General features: G+C 46.5%; 8 protein-coding genes and 1 non-coding gene across 9 annotated transcripts; 6 read left to right on the top strand and 3 right to left on the bottom strand.

The window, feature by feature from the left end:
• Positions 1–207: 207 nt before the first annotated feature.
• Positions 208–1147, top strand: Pdw03_7144 (Aldo/keto reductase; the record flags this gene model as incomplete). Its single annotated transcript, XM_066101570.1, has 2 exons — positions 208–723; positions 812–1147. 2 exons carry the CDS (start codon positions 208–210, stop codon positions 1145–1147), a joined length of 852 nt encoding a protein of 283 aa, XP_065956653.1.
• A 90-nt stretch (positions 1148–1237) lies between these two features.
• Pdw03_7143 (tRNA A64-2'-O-ribosylphosphate transferase, RIT1) lies at positions 1238–3506 on the bottom strand (the record flags this gene model as incomplete). The annotated part of the gene is made up of 7 exons (XM_066101569.1): positions 1238–1392; positions 1476–2139; positions 2235–2407; positions 2532–2566; positions 2750–3096; positions 3160–3171; positions 3489–3506. 7 exons carry the CDS (start codon positions 3504–3506, stop codon positions 1238–1240), a joined length of 1404 nt encoding a protein of 467 aa, XP_065956652.1.
• Positions 3507–4636: 1130 nt separating this feature from the next.
• On the top strand, positions 4637–4785 carry Pdw03_tRNA83. Its single transcript has one exon. It is a non-coding gene; the product is annotated as a tRNA-His (tRNA).
• A 4956-nt stretch (positions 4786–9741) lies between these two features.
• On the top strand, positions 9742–10566 carry Pdw03_7142 (HAD-superfamily hydrolase, subfamily IA; the record flags this gene model as incomplete). The annotated part of the gene is made up of 2 exons (XM_014678713.1): positions 9742–9750; positions 9814–10566. The coding sequence occupies 2 exons, from the start codon at positions 9742–9744 to the stop codon at positions 10564–10566; spliced, it is 762 nt and encodes a 253-aa protein (XP_014534199.1).
• A 2063-nt stretch (positions 10567–12629) lies between these two features.
• Pdw03_7141 (uncharacterized protein) lies at positions 12630–12983 on the bottom strand (the record flags this gene model as incomplete). The annotated part of the gene is made up of 1 exon (XM_066101568.1): positions 12630–12983. The coding sequence occupies one exon, from the start codon at positions 12981–12983 to the stop codon at positions 12630–12632; it is 354 nt and encodes a 117-aa protein (XP_065956651.1).
• A 179-nt stretch (positions 12984–13162) lies between these two features.
• On the top strand, positions 13163–14641 carry Pdw03_7140 (uncharacterized protein; the record flags this gene model as incomplete). Its single annotated transcript, XM_014678714.1, has 1 exon — positions 13163–14641. One exon carries the CDS (start codon positions 13163–13165, stop codon positions 14639–14641), a length of 1479 nt encoding a protein of 492 aa, XP_014534200.1.
• Positions 14642–16046: 1405 nt separating this feature from the next.
• Positions 16047–17311, top strand: Pdw03_7139 (MutT/nudix family protein; the record flags this gene model as incomplete). Its single annotated transcript, XM_014678715.1, has 4 exons — positions 16047–16097; positions 16233–16325; positions 16736–16976; positions 17073–17311. 4 exons carry the CDS (start codon positions 16047–16049, stop codon positions 17309–17311), a joined length of 624 nt encoding a protein of 207 aa, XP_014534201.1.
• Positions 17312–17736: 425 nt separating this feature from the next.
• Positions 17737–21258, top strand: Pdw03_7138 (uncharacterized protein; the record flags this gene model as incomplete). The annotated part of the gene is made up of 1 exon (XM_066101567.1): positions 17737–21258. One exon carries the CDS (start codon positions 17737–17739, stop codon positions 21256–21258), a length of 3522 nt encoding a protein of 1173 aa, XP_065956650.1.
• Positions 21259–21527: 269 nt separating this feature from the next.
• Pdw03_7137 (Nudix hydrolase 14, chloroplastic) lies at positions 21528–22511 on the bottom strand (the record flags this gene model as incomplete). The annotated part of the gene is made up of 2 exons (XM_066101566.1): positions 21528–22040; positions 22197–22511. 2 exons carry the CDS (start codon positions 22509–22511, stop codon positions 21528–21530), a joined length of 828 nt encoding a protein of 275 aa, XP_065956649.1.
• Between the last annotated feature and the right edge of the window lie 3569 nt (positions 22512–26080).

Raw genomic sequence — 26080 nt, 5'->3', positions numbered from 1 at the left:
GTGAGATCTCAGGCGGACCCCCCTGGTGTGTAGTCACCCGCCCTGCCCCTTCGCAGGCGTTGCAGCTCCAGGTGTTTGAGTTTAGTCATCCAAAATGACCTCATTTTCGCAAAGCGGGGCCAGGAGATTATCCTTCTGAAAGGCAAACTCCAAGTCGGCTTTTTTTTTTCCTTTCGCAAACAGCAATACCTCTTCAATCACTCCAAGATGTCTGCCTCCTTCAAGATTACGGATCTTCTTCCCCTCCAAAATTCGAGTGCCCGCATCCCGCGCCTCGGCTTCGGCGTCTATCGCTCCCCCACCAACCAGTGCGTGCAGTCCTGCCTGAAGGCATTGGACGCCGGCTACCGACACATCGATACAGCACAATTCTACGCCAATGAAGCGGAAGTTGGCGAGGCATTGCGCACCACCAGCGTCCCCAGAGATCAGATCTTCGTCACGACCAAGATCCTCAGCCCTGCAGTCTCGGTCGAGGCTACCTACGATAAATTGTTGGCTTCCGTGCACAAGATCGGCGGCGCAGATGGATATGTTGATTTGTTCCTGATTCACTCCTCTAGCTCAGGCTCTGCTGGGCGGAAGCTTTTGTGGCAGGCGCTTGAGAAGCTCTACGCGGAGGGTAAGACGAAGAGTATCGGGGTTAGCAACTTCGGTGTGGGGCACATCGAGGAGATGCGCTCATATGCGCAAGTGTTCCCGCCTCATGTTAATCAAATTGAGGTCGGTGCTTTTGCTTCTACTACTACTCTTCTGACTACTTGGGTAGTTGTTTGGTTCGATCGTGATCACTGATCTTTAATTTCTGCAGCTTCACCCGTGGTGCCAACAGCGCGTCATTGACGAATACTGCCAGAATAATGGTATTATTGTCGAGGCGTATTCGCCCATCGTGCGAAACTATAAAGCCAACGACCCAACACTAGTGGAGGTCGCAAAGAAATACGGCAAGTCCACCCAGCAGGTCTTGATCCGCTTTGCGCTACAGAAGGGCTGGGTGCCTCTGCCCAAGACCGACAACCCCGACCGAATCGTGGCCAATGCGGACGTTTTCGACTTCAATATCAGCGTGGAGGATATGGCCGTGCTTGATTCCTTTGACCAGGGCAGTGCCGGCGCTATTGTAGAGGCCGTGGACAACGAATGAGCGATCTCTGGAGCAAGTTCTTCATGACCCTGGCGGTCCGAAATCAGTCTGGTCCGACCAAGTGATGCAATGCCATCCCATTGCTCAAAGTCAATAATCCGGCGGCTGCATCAGGAAAGCATTGACAGATTGAAGCGTGGCGCGAGACGGGTTCACGTCATGTTTCGACGACACGATCCAGGCTAAACGCTGTCGAATGAACTGCTTGCTGATCGCACGTTTGCTCAGTGAAGCATCGAAGTCGCCTGCGAGAAATAGTTAGCCTTTTTTTTCTTTCAAATAGCGTTTGAATCTATCACCCAGACCATCTGGGGCATCGCATACATACCCTCATCACTATAAAACAGACAAATGATCGCTAGAAGCGTCCCTGCCGAGAGATCTTTCCCATTTTCACAAGTAACTAGCACCGAAAGCGATGAATTCGCCCCAAGATGATCCCCGGTGAACTCACGCACTTTGTCCAGGCATTTCCGTAGATCACGACTTCCCAGTTTCCCAGAATCGCAACCCAAATTGAGCCGCTTCGCATTGCCCTCCACAGCCGTAGCGCTACCATTGCAGTCAATGACAAGATCATATCGACCTCCATCATTAACCCCGCCCCCAGAGCCAATGTACAAATTGCGCGTGGGAGCAATGAGCGTCGCATCTTGAGCCATACCCAGCAACTTGTGCTCAGCCACCAGTCGGTCAATAAGCCCCGGCAATTCATCTTCAGGTGTACTCTTCAGAACAGCCTGATTAGCCCAGAACACCGGCGGCGTCAGCCCATACGCCCACGCCTCGCTATCATCCCCCGCGCCTTGAATGTATCCGCCTTCGGACATTTCGGCGCCGTGCACGCGCCTCGAAGCGGAACATAGTACGAGTAGATTGTACTCATCGCTCGTGTGCAGATCCGCGGGGTGGAAGTATGTCCTGTTGGCCCAGGCGATCTGGATTGGTTTCCCGAGTTGCTGGCGCAGATTGTCCAGATCAAGTTTTAGGCTCTGGTGGTAATCAAGCTTCAGCCACTTTTGCTTAGAGGAGGATCGGGCTTGGCGCAATAATTTGCACCTGTGACGCTAACGTTGCGCATGCGTACCTTTAGTGAATGCACGAATCCTTCGATTCGATTCTCGATCTGTGCCTCTTCCGATGCTCCGAGGTAATCGGGCGGAAGGCGGACTGGGTGGTATGCAGTGGCGGATGGGAATAGAGCTCTGTTCAGGACGGCACTCCAGATTGGGACCGTTTTTGATAATGCATCCGGCATCACTAGGGGCGGGTTAATAGAGCGCTTGAGGTTTGACTGTGGCCATAACATGTATAGCGGCCATATGAGCAAGGGAAGCGGGATAATTCTCTAGTTGGGGATGCTGCACATGGATGCGGTACATACGTTTTCCTCGGCGAGTTGAGTCCACAATTACACAGCTGCGGCATCAAAGAAATTGTCGTCAGCTTTTTGTGTTCTCTTTTTTGCTCTTGTGATCAACGTGCAGTGGTGGAGTTGTCGCTATGGCTTATACTTCGGCCAACAAAGGTCAACCAAAGGCACTCCAACATAGATTTACATCAATCAGCAAAGGGGGACAGTGAGAAATAGGTCAGACTAACCCCCCAGAATCTCTAGCCAGAGGGAGCAACTGCAAGTTTAGCCTACGAAAGCTAAAATCCCACTGACCGGTGTGGCCGTCGGTACTCTTGAAATAAGTACTGCCAGCCTTGGCTGTAGGCGGGATATACCAGCTTCCGCAGCGCTCATTAGCAACCAGCGGTAGGCCATAGTGGTCCGCAACCTCTTGCGCAAAGGTGGCGTCTGTCTCAATAGACTGGAGCCGATTGGCGACGGACAGCGCCGATCGACGCAGAGATGAAAGTGTCTGGGAGATTGAAAGCTGCGCCGACGGGAAATGAAGTGACTCCAGGGTCGGGAAAGTATCGGAAGAGCCCATGCTTGCTTTCTTTTGGCTAAAGTTAGTATTGCCAACTATCTTTCGAATTCAAAAATTGCAATAGGGTCGTACTCCGGGGCTGTACTAGGAGCTGTCTCGGGTTTGCGGGCTGTGCAAAATGGCGATTTGGCCCGAGATCCGTTGGGTCGTGCTGGTTATATTAATTTTGATTTGATGAGGCGTTACGTTGCAATGTTTTTTTTTAGTCGGGTCGAGTGGGCAATTAGCAGGGTTCGGATTTAAGTCTAGCCTACTCCGTACAGCAGCCGAGATGGGCCAACTTAAACAACGGGGCTTCTGTCATGTAGATACTTAGTAATCGGCGCTGATCGAACCCTGCTACAGAGGTGAATAGCGGCCAACTGTTAGATATGGCAGAAATCATGCCAGGCCCGCCTGACCTCTCGCTTTAGTCCCATGGTCAGTGCTCACGTGGACACCCTAAGTTTTTGCATACAGGAATGCGGTTTCACTATGAAATATATAATAAATTTGTTTAGGGCATCCCGTTTTGAAATTTTTTTTGGGAAGATCTACGGAAGTGCACTTCAAGAAAAAAGATGTTCTGGAAAACAAAACCAGCTATATGGTTTCTAGAAAACAACTCTAGTTGTAGCTATAAATATAGATACACCTTGGAGATCGAGGCTCATCCGGTTTTGAAAGACTTTGTTGGCGGGGTATACACTGATAACAATGGAGATGTAATCCCAGGGTACGGAGTACGCTGACGTATTACGCTCAGGGTTTAAACCCGCCTCTACAACATATGAAGGAGTTGAAGCCTTGATGACGCAACTTGGAACGGCAGAAAGATTCAAAAATTTGAATTACTGATACGTGTGCCTTAGTAATCAAAGTATAGGGGTCCTACTGGCGTTGTACTGTCTGAAGCTTTTCACACCATGTAAATTCAGGATCTCAATTGTGTATGGTGCCAAAAGCTTTATTCAGCACACGGATCATTCACAGTGTGCTGTATAGAGCGGTGTTGAAAGTGGTGCTGATTACAGTATTCAGGCATCAAGCTCCTTTCTAAACGGGGGTTTGAGCGTTGTTACGTCTGCGTACCAGGGTAAAGGGAAAAACCCCCGTGATTTCAAGAACCTTGTTGTGATGCGTCAGTCGTGGGATCCGGCATACATACCTCCTGATCCAATTCGAGTCTAATTTTCTCAAGAATCAGTCACAGTTATTCATCAATTGAGCGTTGCTCGTTATTTTGTTCGCTATTCTGTTCGTTATTCCTCTATTGGTAAGATTTGGTGCAAACGATTTAGCGATCTCTACCCGTTTAAAAAATCCGTGAATCAAATTCTGAAATTACTGTTCTGGTTCGAAAGTTATCACGAGTCTGCTCATATGTCACTTAAACTCGTTGTAGGTTGCCCAGGTACGATATCTGGGTTTAAAATCATGATATCTTACTCAAGTACCTACGCATCGGTCGTATCTAGCGAGGTTGGTAAACACGCCCTTCTGAACTGCGATGATTGGAGGTGCAAATCCTTCAGTCATATTTACATGAGAGATGGTAGCCTATAACCAAGGCAGTTTGGTGGAGTGGTCTAACACGCTAGACTGTGAGTACCTGCGAGCAAATTTGGTTCTGACATTCAAACTAACTTCCCATCAGTGAATTTCCATTCGAGGTATCTAGTCCTTTCGAGGGCGCAGGTTCGAACCCTGCAACTGTCGCATGATTTTTTTTTCGATTCGATTTTGAATCGACTTTCTTTTCTTCTTTTGAGTTAGCCATGTCCGCATATAATTGAATAGGGCGGACTGTCTGTTCAGCTAGAGAAAATTATACATCCATTGATCGTACCATGTTGCACCCCTAGATTTCTATCATCAAGTAACACTCATGGATAGTTCTCAAGAAAGCATTGTCAATGGCCAGACTGTATCAACTAGTCCTCTGTTTCACGGCCTTGGAGGGCGAGCGCAATTTTGATTTATCAGCGCAGGGTACGTCAAAGATAGAAGGTGGGACAATTGCTTATGCGCGCCTCTACTTTTTCAAACTTTTCTGCAGCCATCCGAGAAACTTCTTTTTCTTACTTGTCTTTTTCCAACTTGTCTGCAGTCATCCCATGATCTTCCAATTCGAATACCACATATTGCACACTGATCATTGTGGATAGAGTCCGCAGCCATTCGACAACTTGGCCCAGGGGATCGTACTCAGTTTGAGCTCGCTTAGCAAAATCTCTATACCATTCTTCCCTGGCTCCTTCCTTCTTAGGATGAAAAGTTGAAACAAATTGCGCCGTTTCACTAGCTTGCCAGGAATACGTCCATGGCTAATTGGTATCATAAAACACCAAAGGCTGAACATAGTTTGAAAAAAAATAGTTTGATGTGTAGTACTATTCGGTGAATGTTAAATACAGTCGTTGGTGGAGATAATAAGGAAACAAGCAAGAAAGCGTATCTCAAGAAGGTTTACGTACTGCGTGAGCTGGCAGTTGGTCGACCTCTTCTGAAAAGTAAGGGGCACCTTGGAAACAAGGCCTGGGTTTTAGACATATGTTGCAGGTTTTGAGGTCACCTTGGGGGTGATCTGGGATTTCATGGTAGTTGAGCGGTCGAAAGAAGGTGTTGTAACATTTCCTGAGTCCCCAAAGTTTCCCGAGCAGGCGCTACCTTGAAAGAAGGGATTTCCGGAGCTCTAGAAAATAAACACGCAAACAAAAGGTTCCTGTTTACAAAAATGACTCGGGTCTGACTACGGAGCACGGAGTAGCACAAAGCTTATAACCAAGGCGCACCAAAACCATTACGCGTCCGTCCATTTATAATCACTTGACGTAATTCCCAAGCGAGCTGGCCACCCCAACCAAAACACGTCCATGAATTAGATCTTAGTTAGTTCAACCACCCACCATGCCACCAATTCGTACTCAATCCTCTCGAAATTCAATAGAGCAAGAGGGTAGGATCTTACTAGCTATCCAGGCTTTTAAGAATCAAGAAATCTCTTCAAGTCGTGAAGTGGCGCGCCGTTTTAACGTCCCAAGATCACCCTTTCTCTACCCGCCTGAATGGTATACAACACCGCGCGATTTCTCGCGCCAACTCTCATCAATTGACCGATACTGAAGAGGAATCTCTTCAGAAATGGATATTCTCTATGGACGCTCGTGGTTCAGCTCCACGACCTTCAATGGTGCAAGAAATGGCGAATGTTCTACTTTCGCATCGCGGAATCAACCCATCATCTACAGTCGGCAAAATTGGGTCACTAATTACATTAAACGACATCCCAATCTATCCTCGAGATTCTCCAGACGTTACAATTACGAACGTGCCAAATGTGAAGATCCAAAAATCATTGGTGAATGGTTTACACTTGTTCAAAAAACGATTCTTCAATACGGCATTGACAACGATGACATTTATAACTTCGATGAGACTGGTTTTGCAATGGGATTAACCGCAACTGCTAAAGTCATTACGAGATCTGAATACTACGGTCGGCGATCACTTTTACAACCTGGAAATCGCGAATGGGTGACTGCAATTGAATGTACAAATGCTTCAGGTTGGGCACTACCTCCTTGCATTATTTTCAAAGGCAAAGTATTCATTGAATCTTGGTTCGACAATCTTCCAAATGATTGGCGCTTTGAAGTCAGTCCTAATGGATGGACCTCTGATGAAATTGGCCTTCGATGGCTTGAAAAACTATTCATTCCATCGACTTATTCACGGACAAAAGGTCAATATCGACTTTTGATACTTGACGGACGTCATTTGACCCGAAATTCGAGGAACTTTGCGAAAAAACAGCATCATTCCAATCTGTATGCCTGCACATTCATCTCATCTTTTACAGCCACTTGATATTGGTTGTTTTGCGGTATTAAAACGCTCTTACGGTCAACTTGTTGAAAAGAAAATGCGTCTTGGCGTCAACCATATCGACAAACTTGATTTTCTTGAGGCATTACCAGTTGCACGACTTGAAGCTTTCAAATCAGAAACTATTCAAAACAGCTTTACAGCTGCTGGTTTAGTTCCTCTTTATCTAGATCGAGTGTTGTCTAAGCTCAATATTCAACTTCGAACTCCGACTCCCCCATCTAGTCGAGGTAGTGAATGGGAGCCAAAAACACCAACAAATCACATTCAATTATTGAAACAAGCATCCTCAATCAAAGCATTACTTCGTCAAAGATCCCGAAGCCCGCCAATTCCACTCAATTCAGCGATAAACCAGGTTTTGAAAGCTTGCCAAATGACGATGCAATCAGCAGCGATTCTTGAGAAAGAAGTTCACGATCTACGATCGGAAAACGAGAAAAAGAAGCAGAAAAAAACTCGATCTCGAAAGTAGATACCTGCTACAGAGGGCTTATCGGTTCAGGAAGATACTGCTTTAATTGTGCAACCAGAGGAAGTGATTGAACCTCCCCGCCCCCAGGTCCGCGCGCACAGGGAAGCACCTTTATTACCAAGAACAAGGGCATTACCGAAATGCGGTGCATGTGGAAATCAGGGCCATAGAAGAGATGCATGTCCAGATAGACCTAGAATTTAGCTGATTGAATTTGATGGAGTTTTGGTTGAAATAAATGCGTTTAAAATTAATAGGCTGGTTGGGGTGGCCAGCTCGCTTGGGAATTACGTTACTTATTCACACACCCACTATGCCACCAACCCGCACCCGATCGTCTAGAAATTCAGCAAAGCAAGAGGGTAGGATTTTTAATAGCCATCCAGGCTATTAAGAAGCAAGAAGTTAGCGCTGTTTGGGAAGCAGCGCGTCGTCTTGAAGTACCGGAGACCTATTTACGTTGTCTGAACGGTGTTGAAAACTGCGCGGTTTCATGCGCTAATTTTACGATATTGACAGAGATTGAAAAGCAATCTCTCTGAAATGGATTCCCTCTGTAGATATTCGAGGAGCAGACCCGGCCTTCTACCATACGGTAAATAGCGGTTGTTATAGTGATAATGTAGTAGTGTTTAATAGATAAAGCAGAATAGTGATAATATCCAGCCGATAATTTCAATGGCTAAGTGGCTTCATGAACGCTAAGATTTTTTTTTGAGGCTTTCGTAAGGTCCTAATAGGGGCCCACGCTAGGCCGGGGGCTAGGCTTTAGGCCCAACTGTTCGGCCCTGGGGCACTGTGGGTAATGCTTTGCGGAAGACTAGTATAGTGATACCAAGGCTTGGTGCTGTAGTACCAAACCAACGGTATAGTGCTACGGGACTTGCAAAGGACTAGTATCAATTAAACAAAGTGGATTGTCAAGTGTAACGCTTCAATGCGAGAGGCCGTATACGTGACCGACAACTGTTGCAATACATGTGTTGTTGATGAGCATTGTGAATTTGGCCTATTCGGCTGCCAAAGTCTGGCTAACCATGGTGGTTGTACAGAAGAGGTTGGACCTGGGTTCGTGCGATGTATACAGAGCCGAACTACATGGTTCCTAGTGGCATCAATCCGTCTAGAGATTGGAATGAAATGATTGCTGGATACGATGGTAAGATGTCTACCACTCTAGCTTCCGGACTGTCGCACTCCGAGAATAGTAGTACAAGGCATGTTCCAAGGTTGGACACAACTTCCCCTGACACCGAGATGATGATACTAACTCTCAACTATGGTAACGATAGAATGAGGTATAAAGCTTTCAAATGGCTCATCGCTCACCGGAATTGGAGTATATCACTTGTACTCTGTACCGAGGTGATGCCAACATCGGGGTTCTCTCTTAGTCCCCGCCAAACATACTCTGAACGTCCAAGTGCATAGTTCCGTGTTTTATATTATCTGAACGCGCCAGTTATCAAGATGACACGAAAAGATGGACCAACGGGCGGAGCTTCAGGTCTGCATGCTTGTGTATGATTCTCAAACATTTCGTACCCGTGCGAATTGGAGTTTGGCCTCCCCTCGGAGGACAGGAAGACCGTGAAAAAACGGAGGCATGGCCGTGCATGAGTTTGGGCCTAGTAGGCTGAGATATAGTCGTATCCAGCGATGTCCAATCAAACGGCCCATTTGCAGTCTAGAATCCTGTCTAAACATCAGGTGAGAAGGTTACCTGCATATTAAAGTCACTTTAGCAGAGCACTCATGGATATAGCGGGAATTTTATATCACGGCAAGTTTGAAACATCCCAGAAAATCATAAAAATAAACCGGTGAGAAAATGAGAGAAGCTGCGAGAAACTGCGAGGTGAAGAAACTATCGCTGCCCGGAATTGAAAATGAACACTAGAATGTAAACAGACTAGCTTAACTTAGGTCTGTGCTTTCTTATTGGCTGAATGTCTGACCGTCTCCCCAGATTTGAAGTACTAGGTACCTGCTTATGCGCAGTCAAACAGGGCCAAGTCCAAGTGTCTGGTACATTTGGCCCCACGTCAGTGACCCGCCCCTCCCGCTCTGGCCCGGTTTCCCCTTGGAGATTGTGATCGCGGCGTCATTTCCTTTGGGCTCTTGCCTTGACTTAAATACTCCAGTCGCCTAGTTCCTTGTTTTCCCCAGGCATTTCTCTTCCCCTCATCTTGACCTGCATCCACTCTTCTACATCACACCAGACCAATTCTCTTCATACATTGCACTTCTGCCCGCATTCCACCGCCATCTCAATAAACAAACACCTCGGATCTATTCTCCGTACCTTCATCATGACTAAGGTACGAGGATCCCAGTATCTCCCAGGAGAGAGAGAGACGCACTCACACTAACCGGAATTGCAGATTACTGAAATTTTCTTCGATTGCGACAACACTCTGGTCCTCTCAGAGGAGTTGGCCTTTGAGGCTTGCGCCGACCTGGCCAACGAGATTCTGGAGGCGAACAACCTCCCCGATCGTTACACAGGCGACCAGCTCATCAAAGACTTTGTCGGCCAGAACTTTCGCGGCATGATGGTCTCCCTGCAGAAGAAGTACGACTTCGAGATCGATGCGGAGAAGCTGGAAGCATACGTCACGAAAGAAGAGGACAAAGTCATTGCCAAGCTGAACGCCAAGGCTAGGCCTTGTATCGGTGCCACCGAAGAGCTGGAGAAGATTTACGCGTCGAAGAAGTACGGTCTTGCAGTAGTCTCCTCCTCCGCTTTGCGCCGCGTGCTCGCTTCTATCAGGAAGGTCGGTCAGGACAAGTACTTTGACGAGGACAAGGTCTTCAGCGCTGCCAATTCTCTACCAAAGCCTACCTCCAAGCCCGACCCCGCTATCTATCTGTATGCTCTCGAGCAGGTCGGCAAGACTGCTTCCGAAACTGTTGCCATCGAGGACAGCAAGTCTGGCGCTCTTTCGGCGGTTCGTGCTGGTATCCCTGTCATTGCTTATGTTGGCAGCTACAATGGCGAAGAGACGCAGAAGGCAATGGCCAAGGCCCTGACTGACCTTGGCGCAAAGACTGTCATGTACCATTGGTCTGAGTTTGAGGATCGCCTGAAAGATATTGAGAATGATGTATCCGTCGATGTTCAGTCAACCCTTTAAACGAACTTGAGCTGATGACGCTTTTACGCCCACGATGTTATGACAGCGAGCGTACGGTCGTTATGGGGCCTTTTGCTCTATTTTTCTGATGTTTAACGCTACTCCAAGTATCGTGGACTCTTGATTTCTCTTGATGCTTTCTGTTATCAAAAGAAACTTCCATATCTTTTGACACAACAGTGAGAATTCCTGCTTGAGACTGGACTGTGTCCAGTCATTGCTACTTTCTTGTTTGCCTGGTGCATGACTATTCATAGACAGGTTTTGACGCGCAATGATACCATTTAAAGAACACCTTGTCATGATTCGACTCGGGTGTCTTCCTTATACATCTTTCGTAGAGTTAAACATTCTTTTACATCTTAAAAAGGCAATGCACTTCCACTGGAATCGCAAACATCAATCTGAGACCAACAAGATTAGGGCCAACCCCGCTAACCCCGCCATCACCCCTCATGAGGTTCCCATTTGCCATTGTTGGGAGTGGTTGCCGATTTCGCAGCATCAGTCCAGTACTCTATTGAATCTCGGCTTGTTCCTATTTGTTAGAAGTCACGTGACTTCTATGTTTGCTCCTAGTACTTAGTCTAGCTAACCTGTAGATAGCTTCTCTCTTTTACAACACATCCAGAGATCTCCAGTTTCATCTACAGCTTCATTTGTAGACTGAATACCCTCTCTCTCAGGTTATGAGCGCCGTTGTTTTCAAAGCTATTGTGTAATGCAACCTTCGAAACCCTGGTTTAACCACTTTTTTGGCGTACTGCGTCGCACCACGGTGTGGATACTCAGTGTGGTTCTTGACCACACAAATCAGAGTCTCTCACCAAAAGAAGACAAGATTAACACCTTGTCTAACCCCTTTTGAACCATCTAGTATAAGTTGGATTATCTTCGACAACCAACCATAGTTGCCGATACCGTCGTCGACAACGCTTTGACATCCCAAAAATCGGATCGTCGAACCCCACTTCTGACTTGCTACCCGCCATAGCAAGCCAATCATACCCCTTACTTTCTTGACTACTTACAACAGTCTACCCTATAAAGATTCACCACCTCCACAGTGGCGGTACTAGCGTATAAATTAGCTTAGTATTTAATATGGTATTTTACAAATTGATACAACATTATTCTTTTAAAAAACAGGGTTCTCAACCTTTCAACTCTCCATTTCTCTCACATACAACATACAACAATTTCTCATATACAATGCCACTACTACATACAACACTTAGTACTTAGTAGCACCCCCCTGAGCATCAATAACCGCCTAGCACCGAGCAGGCATACTCTCAATCAGCCCATTCAAGAAATCCTCCGGTACAGCATCCCAAGCATCACGAACAACCCCTCGGAGTACAGTAGGCGTCATATACTGATCTCCATACTTCTCCTCTATCCAATCCTTCATCCAATTCCATACAGATTCAATAGGATTCAAATCCGGTGAAAATGCAGGCCACGCCATTATACAAACACCAAGCTCCTCAAAGTATTCAATTGTTTCTTTAGCAGAATGCCCAGGCGCATTATCTTGCATAACAGTTGGGTTTCGATCCTTTCGAAGGCGAAAAACCCCCTCCATTAAAGGAGCAATGTGCGAGACATAGCCTTCAGCATCAATCCAGCCCCATTCCTTCTCCCAAAAGAGGGACGGGCCTTTTTCAAGGCCTAAAAACGAAGCCCAAAACATCCATCCTCCACATTTCCGGCGTCGAGGTCGAAGGCAGTCAGGGTGCCTTTCTTCATCAGCTCGCCGAGTCACTCGTACCTTTCGGTGGTATCCAGGGGTTACCCAGGTCTCATCAGTCCAGATTATTCGACACCAATCATCACGAGTCCAGTTAACGTGAGCTCGTGCCCAAGTGAGGCGTTCAAGGAGATTCTTCTCCTTTATATCAGGTCGACCAAGCGCAACACGCCGGTTATATCCCCTACTAGCCAAGGTTCGTCGAAGTGTATCAACAGAGATATTAAGAGATAGAATATTAATTAACTTCTCGTACGAAAGCCGGCGATTGATCTCATCTGTAGTGATAAAAGTAATAATATCATCCACTTCACTCCTTATCAATTTCGGGACTCGACCCGGGGGGCTTACGAGGCGTAGGAGTACCTCGTGCAATCGCCCAGCGTACTTGGTTCCGGGTGATACCAAGATAATCCGCAATTCTTTGTTTCGACCAGTCAATACTATCCAAAGTAAGCACTTGGATAGCAGTATCTCGCTCTAGCCAGTTCCAACGTTGTAATTTCCGGTCAAGATTACCCATCGGAAAGGGCTCACAAGGCATAGCAGAAGCAGCGGAATTGGTGGTATCGGCGGTAAAGGACTCGGTATCGGAATCCGGTGGTTCGGGTGGGGGGCTTGGGGTACGAGGGACCTCTTCAATAGGGAGCTCAGGGTATTCCATAGTGAATTGAATTGAATTGTATGGTAGAGAGGGTAGTTGAAGAAGGAAGAATTCAAGAGCAAAGCAATACATGGTGAATACAGAGTGCTAAATTTCATTAGGACTAAATTTTGCAGATCTCTACACCGCCACTGTGGAGGTGGTGAATCTTTATAGGGTAGACTGTTGTACTACCAAGTATGTCTGATACACCAGAAGGCTCGCCGCCAGCATCTCGCCGTCGGTCATCTTCTCGCACACAACAGACAACATTCGAATTCAATTTCGACAGTCGAAATGAATCTGATATTGATAAAATCGTCCCAAAGCTCAAAGGAGAAGTCAACAGGGCTAACTGGGAACACCGTTTTTACATGGCTTTGAAGGAGAACAATAAGGCATACATTCGTGTCATTCAAGAGGAACATACTCGTCCTTCCCGGCCTGACTTCCTTGATATCACAGAAGAAGCTATACGACAGCTTGCTATCATCAAGGTTGGTGGGAATGCTGATCTTGTCACCGATCTAGTCATTCGTGAACTAGCAAAGGAACGTCAGTATGAAAACACTCGGCTACGCGCCGACTGGCAAAAGGAGATGGACAAGTGGGATACATGTAACACCCGTGCATGTAATCTGATGTTTAGTACTCTTGACCCTATTCCTGCCTCTCTTGTCGACAAAGTGGAGAATGCTAGAGAAGCATACAAGATCCTCCAAGCTGAATACGGTACTCCATCCTGGCAACCCAATTTCAAGCGATTTAAAATCCTTTGTGCCCTCCAATACAAAGGTAACAATCCCCAGGACTTCGTACGTCGCTTCAAAGAAGCACTGTTCGAGATCTATCAACGTGGTTCAAGCCTTGATGCCAATACCACTCTCAACTTCTTCATTCGTTCAATTCAGAACAATCCCCGTTGTAAAGTCTTCATTCAAGCCTTGAAACCCAACCTCAAAGATCCAAACTTCATGGTAGAGATATACCGTGAATTCAATCTTACAGAAGGATCATCAAAGATTGCTATTGGGTATAACTCGATTCCTTCGGTTCATACCACATCGTCTAATTCAAAGGACACCAACTCTTCTAGCTCTAACTTCGACAAGAAGAAAGATGCTAAGAAAGGCTACAACAAGCAGTCGAACAATTCCAATTCAAGCACCCAAGCACAGGATCAAGGTTCTTCAATCATAACTGATCGTCACATTCCAGTCGATTTTCTTAATGAATATGACTACCACACGGTGCCTACACAGTGCTATGACAATACAGGTTTCGGTAACAAGAAACAAGTTCAACCCCGTCCTTCCTCACCCTTCCGATATCGTTTCAGTACTCCGCTGCCGACTGTTGAAGATAATCCTGAAAAACATCTTGACATACCTACGAACCTTCCTCTCGATCACATCCATCCTTTCATTCTCGAAGAACAAGCTCCGGAGATCCTTCCAGATCCTGATACATTTTTGTTACCAACCGATGATAAAATGGCGAGTAGCTTTGGTAGGTTTATGGAGGCACAACGGGAGGATACTGGTGCCCACTTTGAAGTAGGTGGGCGAGGGACTCTCGTCGAGTCACAACCTGCTTCCCGGCAGGTTGTTAATGAGGATATTCCCACGGACATGAATGTTCATCAAGCACCATTTCAACATGATCAACTTCCTTCATAGCTCGATCAGGCATCGTTCGAATACGATTTCTCTCATTTAGATCCTATGCCTGACGACAGAATTCAAGATAGGAACTACGTCTCAACTTAACCAATTCAGCCCGAAAGCGGGTAGTTACGACGTTCAACAAGAATCAAGAAGCCTAGCAAGGCTTGTATTGATAGCTTAGCTAGCAAGTCATTCTTTGATTCCAACTTCCTACAACTCTTAGCAGAACAACCCGACATCTTAGTCAGTCTTGTCACCAATGTCACTACTACAGAGTTTGCTACCTCGAAATTAACACCTAATGACGTGGGCTTTAAACCTAATGGATGGGCACAAGCTATATCCTGTGTTAAAAAGGACAAATGGCTAGTTGCTGCTCACAAAGAGCTATATCGTCACTTGGTAAATGGTACCTGGAAGGTTATACCTCGTTCGAAAAGCAAGAAGCCCCTTACACTTCGCTGGGTGTTCAAAATCAAGTATGATAGCACCTATAAAGCACGACTTGTGGCTCGAGGTTTTAGACAGATCAAAGATCTAGATTTCTACGAAGTCTATACTATCGTTGCTAAGCCTACGTCATTCAAAATCTTCACTGTAATCGCTGCAACCAAGGGCTGGTATCTACATTATGTAGATATTGTCACTGCTTTTCTTTATGCTGAATTGAAGGAGCTAATTGAGATTGAACTTCTAGAAGGTCAACGAGATGAGTATCCTAATCACATTGGATTACTTATGAAGACGATCTATAGACTGAAACAAAGCCCTCGGGAGTGGTATTTACTTCTCAACGATGTCTTGATATTATTGGGTTTTACACGAACTCAGTTAGATCACTCTATATTTATCAAAAGAGAGTATGAGATTCCACCTCTCTACGATATGGTATACGTTGATGACTTGCTAGTCCTATCTCCGTTAGAGACCATGATTTAGCAGTTTGAAGATACCATTTCTAAGCACTTTGACACGTCTGACAAGGGCAAGCTTCAAAGATATCTTTCAATCTTTCAATTAATGTCAAAATGGCTGCCGATGGTCTTACAAAACCCCTCGGCAAAACAATGTGACAGAAATCTGACTGTATGAAATGTATTGGTTGAAATGACAGGTATCAAATTCTCTGACTAACTAAGAATGACAAAAATCCCTAGTTATTTATGCAATCTGTGTGGGATCTGGATTACTAATCTTCGTACTTTTGTTGTGGGATAGCCGAGTCCACCGAGGTCACATGTGGTTTCCACCATGTATTGCACCTGGTATTCTGACACTTAGTCTAGCTAACCTGTAGATAGCTTCTCTCTTTTACAACGTATCCAGAGATCTCCAGTCTCATCTACAGCTTCATTTGTAGACTGAATACCATCTCTCTCACTATTCTTTCAATCTAAACCACTGGCAACCCATGAGAATGTCAGCTCGCATGCAGGCCAAGTCGAAACTCATTTCACGGGGACTATTGGTACGTTAATACGTTAATACAATCTCCCCAAGTATCTCTCCAGCGGTAAACTCCCTGTCTGCTATGTACATTATAGAGTTGGGATGATACCACCAAAACGGCGCTAGTGCATGACTGACGCGTTGGACCAAACAGGACCCCAACGAAGCCCGCTGGGCTCGAATGGTCAAGACAACATACACCGACCCCCTGGGTGTCGAGCGAACATGGGAATCAGCTGAGCGCACGGTAAGGTTTATTCCACCTTTTTCTGTGCTGATTCTTGTTATGCGCGCTGTTGGTCAATGTCCAGGATGTATGCATCACCCATAGTGCAGGTATCCAAGTGACACACGCTCGTGGGACTACCACGAGAGCCACCTACGTGATAGCCTGGGCACCAGCCTCATCTAAATCAGGAAATGGTGGTCAGCATTAGTGAAGCTCCCCAGTCTCGGGGAACCTCTGCTCCAGGTGGCTTAAACCCGGGGTGTTGCCCGATGCCGTATCAACCAAAACCACATGACCACTGGTTGCCTTGCACTGTGCATTGGACGCATTGGACGATCTCCATTGGCACCTAATTCAAGCAACCTTTTTAGGCCCGTTGCTTTTGGATTTTTACTTTGCGGATTTGATGCTAACTTTTTTTTTTCTAGACTCGTCCTGCCGGTATTGATCTCGATGGTGTTGGGATCGTTGCAATTCTGAAAAAAGATAATGGCTCGGAGCTGCTTCTGCAGAAGCAATACCGGCCGCCAATTGATGCAGTTGTAATTGAGGTTCCTGCGGGACTCATCGATGCGGGTGAGACGCCTGAGCAATGTGCTGTTCGAGAACTCAAAGAAGAAACTGGTTACGTTGGTGTGGCGGAGCAGATTAGTCCATTGATGTATAACGGTATGTGCGAAGCGGCTTCCAGATTTTGTCTCTTTTGGTTGTGTTATTTGGCCTTTCTGGGTGCTGAAAGCTGACGAACATACATGACCACACCAGACCCAGGACTTTGCAATACCAACCTGCATATGGTCCACGTCCGGGTTGATATGTCTCTTCCCGAGAACAAGAACCCAAAACCTGAGCTAGAAGATAACGAGTTTATTGAATGCTTTACTGTTCCTTTGAACTCGTTGTTCGACGAGATGAAGAAGCTTGAAAAAGAGGGTTATGCCATTGATGCCAGAGTGGGAACACTAGCTGAGGGAATTGAACTGGCAAAGAAATGGAGATTGTGAGCTATTAATTGTGTCACATCTCACTGGTATGTGGTACAGCCGTACGTTGATGCAAGCAAGCCTCTATTGGATAGAAATCCGTAAGCAATAATGTTGGATGCCTCAGGCATCACATGTAGGATAGACCAACTAGATAGTCTTCCTTCCACTCTCACCTTCTCTCTCTCCCCGTCCATCCAATTGAATACTGTTTTACCTGCATACATACTATCATTGTATTTGCATCAGGTTATGAGCCTCTTCTGCTAGCTGGACCACTAGCAACTCTTTTCTCTGAAGCCATTTTCAACTGGAGACTTTTGACGATCTGACCCCACTGTGGACCCACCTCTGTGTGTGACACAACATTCAGATCCAGCCAATAACATCTAGGAAATCCTTCGAGCCCCGCCGGCAAAAGCTCCGTTTAGCTTTAACATCCAATCATGGCCGACACCGAGACGGACAACGAGGGGGACACCAACCCTCACCCGCTTGATGCATCGACCAACCCATTGGAACCCCAGATCCCGTCCTTTACCAATCCGATCCAATTCACACAGGATGACAGTGATAGTGAGGATGAGGACAACACACCGCCCCATCAGGGACATGGTCTTCCAGCGATTGCAATGACCAAAATCCAGAAAGTTCGGACACTGGAACACAATGACACTGATCCAAGTGGTTGGAAACAGGCACTGGCTTACCAGCTGATCCCATATGCATTGGAATGGTTGTTAGACAGCAACATTCCCAGACCTCACAAGTCGCATGCTTCATTCGGAAGATGGAAGTACTGGTCTCGCTTGGTTGCTAGCTGGATGTACAACCAGATCGACGTCACCCTACAGAACAAACTACGCAACCTGTCCAAGATGCCTAAATATGCCGATCAACTGTATGACGAACTCATGTCAATGACACAAGGAAGTGATCGGATGCAGACAGCGTTTATCGAGATGCGGAAGTTCGACAAGATGAAACGATCGGACTACAACTCGGCAAGCGAGTACATTGAGGAATACCAGCGACAGTACCACGTGCTAGCTAGATTCAAAGCAGCACCACACCCATCACACGGCTTATCACAAGTTCTTCAAAACATTGAACTGGAAGTCATGAAAGTACAGTTCATTAGGGAGGAAGTTGCAAGTCTGGAGCCTAAGAAACTCACCCTCGACAAGGTGGAGGAGTACTGGAGAGCACTTCAAGCAGCAGCTGACATGGAAGGTGTCGCTAATGCTACTTACAACAACAATGCCGGCCGAGGCCGAGGCAATGGAAGAGGTGGTCGTGGAGGAAACCGAGGTGGCCGAGGTGGTCAAAACAACAACGGTCACAATGACGACAACACCCAATCCAACAAAGATACCAATGCCGTCGAGGATGATACAGCTACTGCTAAAAAGAAGAAGAAGAAGGGTCTTCGCAAGCAGCCTGCCGATGGCAAAGACATTCATGAATACGCAAATGAGATGCGTAATGGCACACAAAAGGATGACAACAACATGTGCTCATTCTGTGGCTTTGGACCACACACTGCGAAGAGATGTGCCTATCTCAGTGAGAACCCTCCAGTTTCGTGGGAACCGTCCGGCAACCTCTGGGCCTATTCAAAGGCAATCCAGAGAGCCCAACGTCAAGATGGACAAAACAATATGGTTGTTGCAGCTGCCAATTCTGTTGATAGGAGGAACGATTGGTTGCTTGACACTGGATCTGACAAGACATTGACGCATGACATCGAAGACTTTCACACATACCAACTGGATCATCCTGACACTGCCTATGCGTACAAAGACTACTCTGGCAATAGAGTTGTCACGCTAGGTCATGGTCAAATCATTGTGAGAACTGCTCTGCCAGGGAGAAATGGTAAGACGCACTCGTTTATGACAACTGGTTACTATACTCAAGGAGGACACGGCAAGCTATTAGGCATGCAAAAGCTTCTTGAAGAGCAAGACATCTCTTATGACACACGTACTAAGTATCTCACAAATGGTGAGGGTGACATTGTGGGGTATGGAGATACATCAACTGGTGTCCCGTACCTTGTCAGTCCAAAAGACGACGATGACCCCAATGAGGTCAAATCTGACATAGATTCCGATTCTGATGATGAAGAAATTGGATTCGTGAACAAAGTGACTGCGTACGAGATCCACCGACGTCTCGGACATGCTGGAAAAGCACGAATTGCCTCCACATTACAACATGCTGAACAGCTAGGTGATGATGAACAATACGGCACGGAGCATTTCGACTGTGATGCCTGTTTCCAAGGTAAATCAAAGCTCAAAATTTCTCGTCAACCACAGGCAAGGGTGCAGGATGTGGCATGGAAATTCCACGTAGATACACAACCAATGAAGCCTACCGGACCAAATGGAGAGAACTACTGGTTGCCAGTCGTCGACGATGCATCTCGACTGATCGAGGGAATCATGTTGAAGAACAAAAGTGATGCCTACTATAAGCTTACTGCGTTCTGTGAGAAGATCAAATTGCTCACTGGCAGATACCCAGGCATCTGGCGAATGGATGGTGGCACAGAGTTCAAAGAGTTCATCAAATGGGGTGAGAAGCATGGTATGACTTTCGAGATCACACCACCATACACTGCTGAACCAAATGGCACTGTGGAGCGCTTCGGTGGACATATCAACGACATCCAGAGAACGATGATTATTGATGCAAAGATGACGGAAGAGATGTGGCCATATGCGACAGACACAGCCATCTACATCTACAACAGACTGATCAATCCGAAAACCAAGATCTCGCCGCTAACACATTGGCGTCAAGAGCTCGAGATTCCAAACGCAGAGCCTTCTTTGAAGCACCTTAAACCATGGGGAACAACTGCATACGTTCATATTCCGAAGCCTAAGAGGATTCAGGCTAGGAAAGCAGCACCCAGAGCATGGAAAGGAAAGCTCGTTGGTTATGAGGGGGACGGTGGTCATGTTTACAAAGTATGGGATCCAGCTACTAGGAAACTAGTGGTATCTCGTGATGTTGGCTTTCCACAACCCGGAGATGACGATAACGATGATACGGGATCAATGCTAGTCAACGGAGTACCTACTGATTTGAAGGACCTCGGAGAACCAAAGCAGTATCTGAACTGTGCACTACACAGAGACTATGACAATTGCACGATCACTATGTCTCAGGAAGCCTATATTCAGAAGGTTCTACGTACTGCAAATGCAGGTTCTGGATGGAAGGATACACCATTGCCAGCCGCATGGAGAGAGTCACCTGCCAATGCATCCAATGTGCTAGATGACGATTCATTTGATCAATATCAATCAGTTGTCGGCATGTTAAACTGGCTAGCAGTCAAGACTAGGCCAGACATTCGCTTCGCAGTTACTCGCTTGCAACATCGTTTGGCGAACCCTACATTTGAAGACCTTCACGCCATGCAACACGTCGTCAAGTACCTGAGACATATGCCTGACGTTGGCATTACACTTGGTCGTACGCCAGAACTTCGATTCTATGCGCATGTGGACGCATCTCATGCGGACTGGGAGGATAGCAAGTCAACCGAAGGAAGTATATGGTACTTCGCCGGCTCTCCAGTCATATGGACTACAAAGAAGCAAACCATCACTGCCAATTCGACCACTGTCGCAGAATGGTGTGCACTAGATCAACCTACTCGGGATGCAATGTGGCTAGGCAAGATTGCTCGCTCGTTTATGCTGCCAGAGCAGCGTCCCATTGAGATTCATACAGACAATATCAATTCGCAATTGCTGCTCACTAAGAAAGGTGGCAAATCCGCGAATAGATGGCTCGATCTACGATGGTTCTTTGTTAAGGATGCTGTCGCACAGGGACATGTGGACATTAGACGAGTGGACACGAAGAAGAACGCAGCTGACGGTTTTACAAAAGCATTGGCAAAGGAGCAATTTGAGACTTTTGTTGGTTTGATCGGCATGATTTAAATGCATATTTGAAATGCATGATTTGCAGGATTTTACTATGAAAATCAGAATTCGGGGAGTTTGATGGAACATGGTCTATGAGGGGGATGTTGGATGCCTCAGGCATCACATGTAGGATAGACCAACTAGATAGTCTTCCTTCCACTCTCACCTTCTCTCTCTCCCCGTCCATCCAATTGAATACTGTTTTACCTGCATACATACTATCATTGTATTTGCATCAAATAACCTCGCCGTGTCCCTTTTTTACACGTACACGTCATTCTCACTCAAAGTAATCCCTCCTGCTTCAACCCCTGATACAATGCCCAAGCAGCCAAAGTTTTCCCATCCCTAAGCCCCTCCTTCCACAAATCCGCCAAAGGAACAACCTTAAGCGTAATCTTCTCCCCATGCTCCCGCAATCCTGTCAACTTCCCCTGTAATGCCTCAATTTCCTTTTGTGGCATATACTTCTGGCACAGAAACAATGGGATAAACTCATCACTCCCGCCAGGGGACGGATAAATAGCACTCTGTAGGTGCTCCCCGTAGCTAGGTTCTTGCGCAGCTTGCAGCGCTAGCGATGTCATATCAATCAAATCTCCCTGCTCAACCCGTAACCCGGTCTCCTCTTGGATCTCTTTTGCCGCCCCGCCAGCAAACGTCCCACTGTCATCGAGCATCCCAGCCGGGATCTCCGGGAACGACAGCGAGCCTGCTGGGATTCGGGGCTGGATCGTTAGGATAGCACGCTTGTCATTTTCAGTCGGAGAGGATATATCATCCGGCTGGAGAATGAGCTATTAACAAAAATTAGAAAAGAACAAAACACACGATTATGTTTTAGTGGTGGGGCTTAGACGAAAGACAATCTTAATTTTTTTTTTTTGCCTAGATGTATCTGGAGTGTAAAGGGGAACCCATTCCTATCGAGTAGAAACGGGAGGACAACTTGCCAGTATGCCGACACTGCCACCGCGCAGGAATACGCTTCCGGGCAAAGTCTCGCCGTGGCTATTCGATACCTCCGCTTTCAATTTGATGAAGCCTAGTCGTCTGCCACCGAAGCGGTCGACGGCTTGGATGTCAATTTTGCGCAGCACATATGGGTCACTGTGGAACTCGTGTGAGGGGTGTTCTTGTCGCGCAAGGGATTGCTGTAGGGTGGTTATCCAGACTTTGAAGGCTGGGAATGAGACTAGATCATTCTGGCTTAGGTCTGGGATGCTATTCACGTTGAGGTTTAAGTTGGAGATTGTGAATGTTGACATTTTGACTGTTTTTGATTCGGCTTTGGTGATGCTGATAGTTGGCCTGTGTGTTGGGATGGGCTGTGTTTGTTTAAGATTTCGCGTGGCAAGGCGGAGCGAGTTCATTAATTCGGATTGGGTGAGACTTGGGCTTTTGATTGAGAAGTTTTACGAAGCGAGATGTGGTTTGGGAGAGTTCGGGCACACCACGCATATTTGTGGAGGTTCATTGTTTTCCAAGGGTTCGATGACGTCGTTCGGTCTTAACCTCACCTCTTTCATCCCTGAACTCACTAGATGTACATTTCTGACATCCTGTAGCCGAAGCACTCCTGAATAACTACTTCTGCTCTTCTGAAACTGCTGTTTTAAATTACCATAAATTCAGTATAGAGCCTGCTCACCCCTTCGAAGCTATCAGGCCCGAAATACACAATTTCACTTTTTTTTTTTTTTTCGAAAACTACTAGCTCATGAAATCGCCTATGTTGTATGTTGCATCGATTTAAGCAAGTGCTATTCAGCTTCACCCTAAACAAACACCCCCAAGGCTAATAAGAGAGAGAGAGGGCCATGCCTACAACTAGTCAAACAGCACTTAAACTTGACCACACATTCCTACCAATCCCTCCGTACAAATTTGGACAGCAGCCTTTCTACCATACCTTTCTTTTTTTTTCCCCTGAGTTTCCATTTTCTTCATGCGCATAGATATCTTGGTCTCAGATGAGGGATGGCAACATTTAGATTACACAAGTTCCGATGGGCTGTTGCAAAGAGAAACGTCCACGAAGTTGAGAAAAATACTTCGGCGGAGCAGCGATTGCATATTAAGAGCGGTCATTGGTGTCTACAACTTCATAACAACGTGGAGTAAGTCCGCTGATAGGGCCACAACACTAACGACTAACATTACTAGGCAGTCCCTCACTCTGAAAATTAGACACGTGTTTATATGAAGTCTATCATGAAACTACTCATGTTTAAGAAAAGTACACTGACCAGAAATGACGGAACTTGGTAAAGTGTCATGCCCATACATGAGAGCTTAGAGGACGCCTAGTTCCAATCAATCCTATCAATAGTGATGTGAATTTGCCTCATACTCCAAAGGTTACATCCACCATTCTCGAAACAAAGCAACCTCCACGTTTATGTGAAGGCAAACGAGACCGAGAGCTGAGAGCATTGGAATCATTGCCTGACCAAGTACGGAGTGAACCACGATCCAAACGAACGATTAAGACTTGTCAATCGCAGGGATCCTTTTTTTTTTGTTGAGTCCACACCCCAACCTTGAACCCTAGAAATCACGTAGGATTTTACCCGGGTGAAATCTGCAGCCCATCTTCCCCACTTCGGTAGCATGCTAGAGCTCGACGCATGTTCCATACAAGCTTATTACACCAACATGTTCAAGACCGAAAATCTACTGGGTACCTTCATCACAGACTGTAGAAGCTATACAGAACTACGGAGTCCGGCCAGGGAATTTCGAATCTAGGGGCTGGGCTGACAAACAGACCCTCAAGACCCTCACCCGGGTGATGGGAAATGATGGGAAGTGGCGCACCTATTTAGGTGATTCCCGCCTGCTTCTTCCCGGGTGGCTTGCAAAGTCACATCATCACTCCTTACAGCGGCTCCATTTTAAGTTGATTCCCGGTAAAAGGAGGTAGAATTAACGGACTAGATCCCTTTGTTCGGGTGAGTGGAGCGCGTGAGTTGCCTGGCTGTAATTGCGACCCAGGTCACATTCGGTGGCACAGGGTTGGACAACAGTTCCATTTGTTCTGAATATTAATATCTTATTGGGGGTTTGATCGAATTGAAACTGACTGCATTATACCCTACCACGACAACCTGACCGAGAAGTACGCTCATGTCTATGTATCGACCTTGCTTTTCTGGCTAGGAATACCAAGACTGATAGTCATTGGTCATCTATCACTAGTACAACATTTTTTGCAGTTCAGAGCTTCTTCTGGAATCACTTCGTTGTATGGATTTGAACGTATCCCATATTTATTACATGTGGCGTGCATGTGTTAGCCGATTTCTCGACCGGGCTGTCGTGGTATGGTATGCCGTACTGTTGGTTTCCTACCGGGCCCCCCTCAAAACGCTCGATAGTTTGAATTGTTACGGGCGCTTAGGCGATCGGCTTTTAGGCAGCCCGGTCTAAAATTTCTGACAGGAAGCGGAGTTATGTCATCCTACCAAGCCACTTGGGTTCTTGAAGATTCAAAGTGCGGATGTAGGGAGATTTTGAATGACTAGGTGGCTGATGTTGGGTATGTCAATTGCAGCCTATCTGTTGGTTCGGGTTACCTCCATTCATGAGAGGCCCACCACACAGTACCTAGTAGTAAACGTCGGATATGAGTGCTCCCGTTTTCAAGTTTCAACCCATGTATTGCTGCATCGAAAATCAGGTAGAGATGGCGATCGATGGGGAATTTTTATGTTGTAGGTAGCAGTATAACCCCTAACCAGAGCTCCAATCCCATCAAAGTGAAGTCATCACCTGCGTGTCTTGATGATTCAACAAGGCCATGTGGTCCAAAGCTCATGGATATCCCCCGTTGGCCGACGTACATCGGCCCATTTCCAAGTCTGTTGCATGATTACTTGTCACCGGACATTCGAGGAACCACATTCACTGGGAATTTAAGACTAACACAGCTAATAATGTGCACGTAATATAGTGCCCCCTTGAAGGCCAATCAAACCTTGAAAGACCAAGGATTCAACCAAAAATTGCCTCGTTCTGGGGTAAACCACAAGAAAATCCGGCGATTTTCATTTTGGAGCTGATGCGAAATCGCCCATGGCCACCCGGGTTCGGCCCAGTGCCTAGGCAGGCCAAATGAGAGTACGACCAAGGCTCTGTGGCGGAAAAAAATAGAGCCAAACCCCCCTCCCCCTCGCCGTAGTTGAATCTTGGTGAAAAAACAGAACCGGTGTGATTCAAATTTGGGGGTTGTTACCAAAGAGCGGTGACGGAACAATTTATGCCCTAGCGCTGCAAGGGCAAGCAAGCCCACTCCTTGGCCCTAAGGCTTCCTCTAATTACAAGACGGCACAAGTCAAATCTGGATAGGATTGGGAGACAATGGGGAGGCTATCGGGCAATGACGGGGTAGACTTGAACTCTACAACATACAACCGTTGGATGAGGCTATCCAATAAGGTAATTTTCTTCCATCTCCAGTCGATCTCGATGAGAATTTGGTGAATTCTGCCTATTTTGCATAGGAAAAAAAGTAAGCGGCAGAAATGTATAGATCTGACGTGTTCAGGGCGGCTAGTGCCCTCTTTCATACACGGTTAAGGAAAAGAACTTGGCACCAGGGGCTAAGAGTCTTGGAATCCTTTAAGAAGGTGTTCGAACGTTGCAATCCAACATAGTTACATAAATCGGAGAAAAGGGGGGATAGGACACCAGGTAGAAGCAACAAGGCAACTGGACATAGTTCGTATGGTAAATACGTACGGAGTACATCAACCCAACTAAACCAAGAGTAGTAATCACACAGAATGGGCGCAGGAGATCGGCATGGAACTCCCCCCCCCCACACCCCCCGGAG

Source organism: Penicillium digitatum, chromosome 2 (assembly GCF_016767815.1).
Source record: "Penicillium digitatum chromosome 2, complete sequence".
In the NCBI taxonomy this organism is placed as follows: domain Eukaryota; kingdom Fungi; phylum Ascomycota; class Eurotiomycetes; order Eurotiales; family Aspergillaceae; genus Penicillium; species Penicillium digitatum.
Note: the sequence above shows the minus strand (reverse complement) of the source record. Positions and strands in the feature narration are given on the sequence as shown.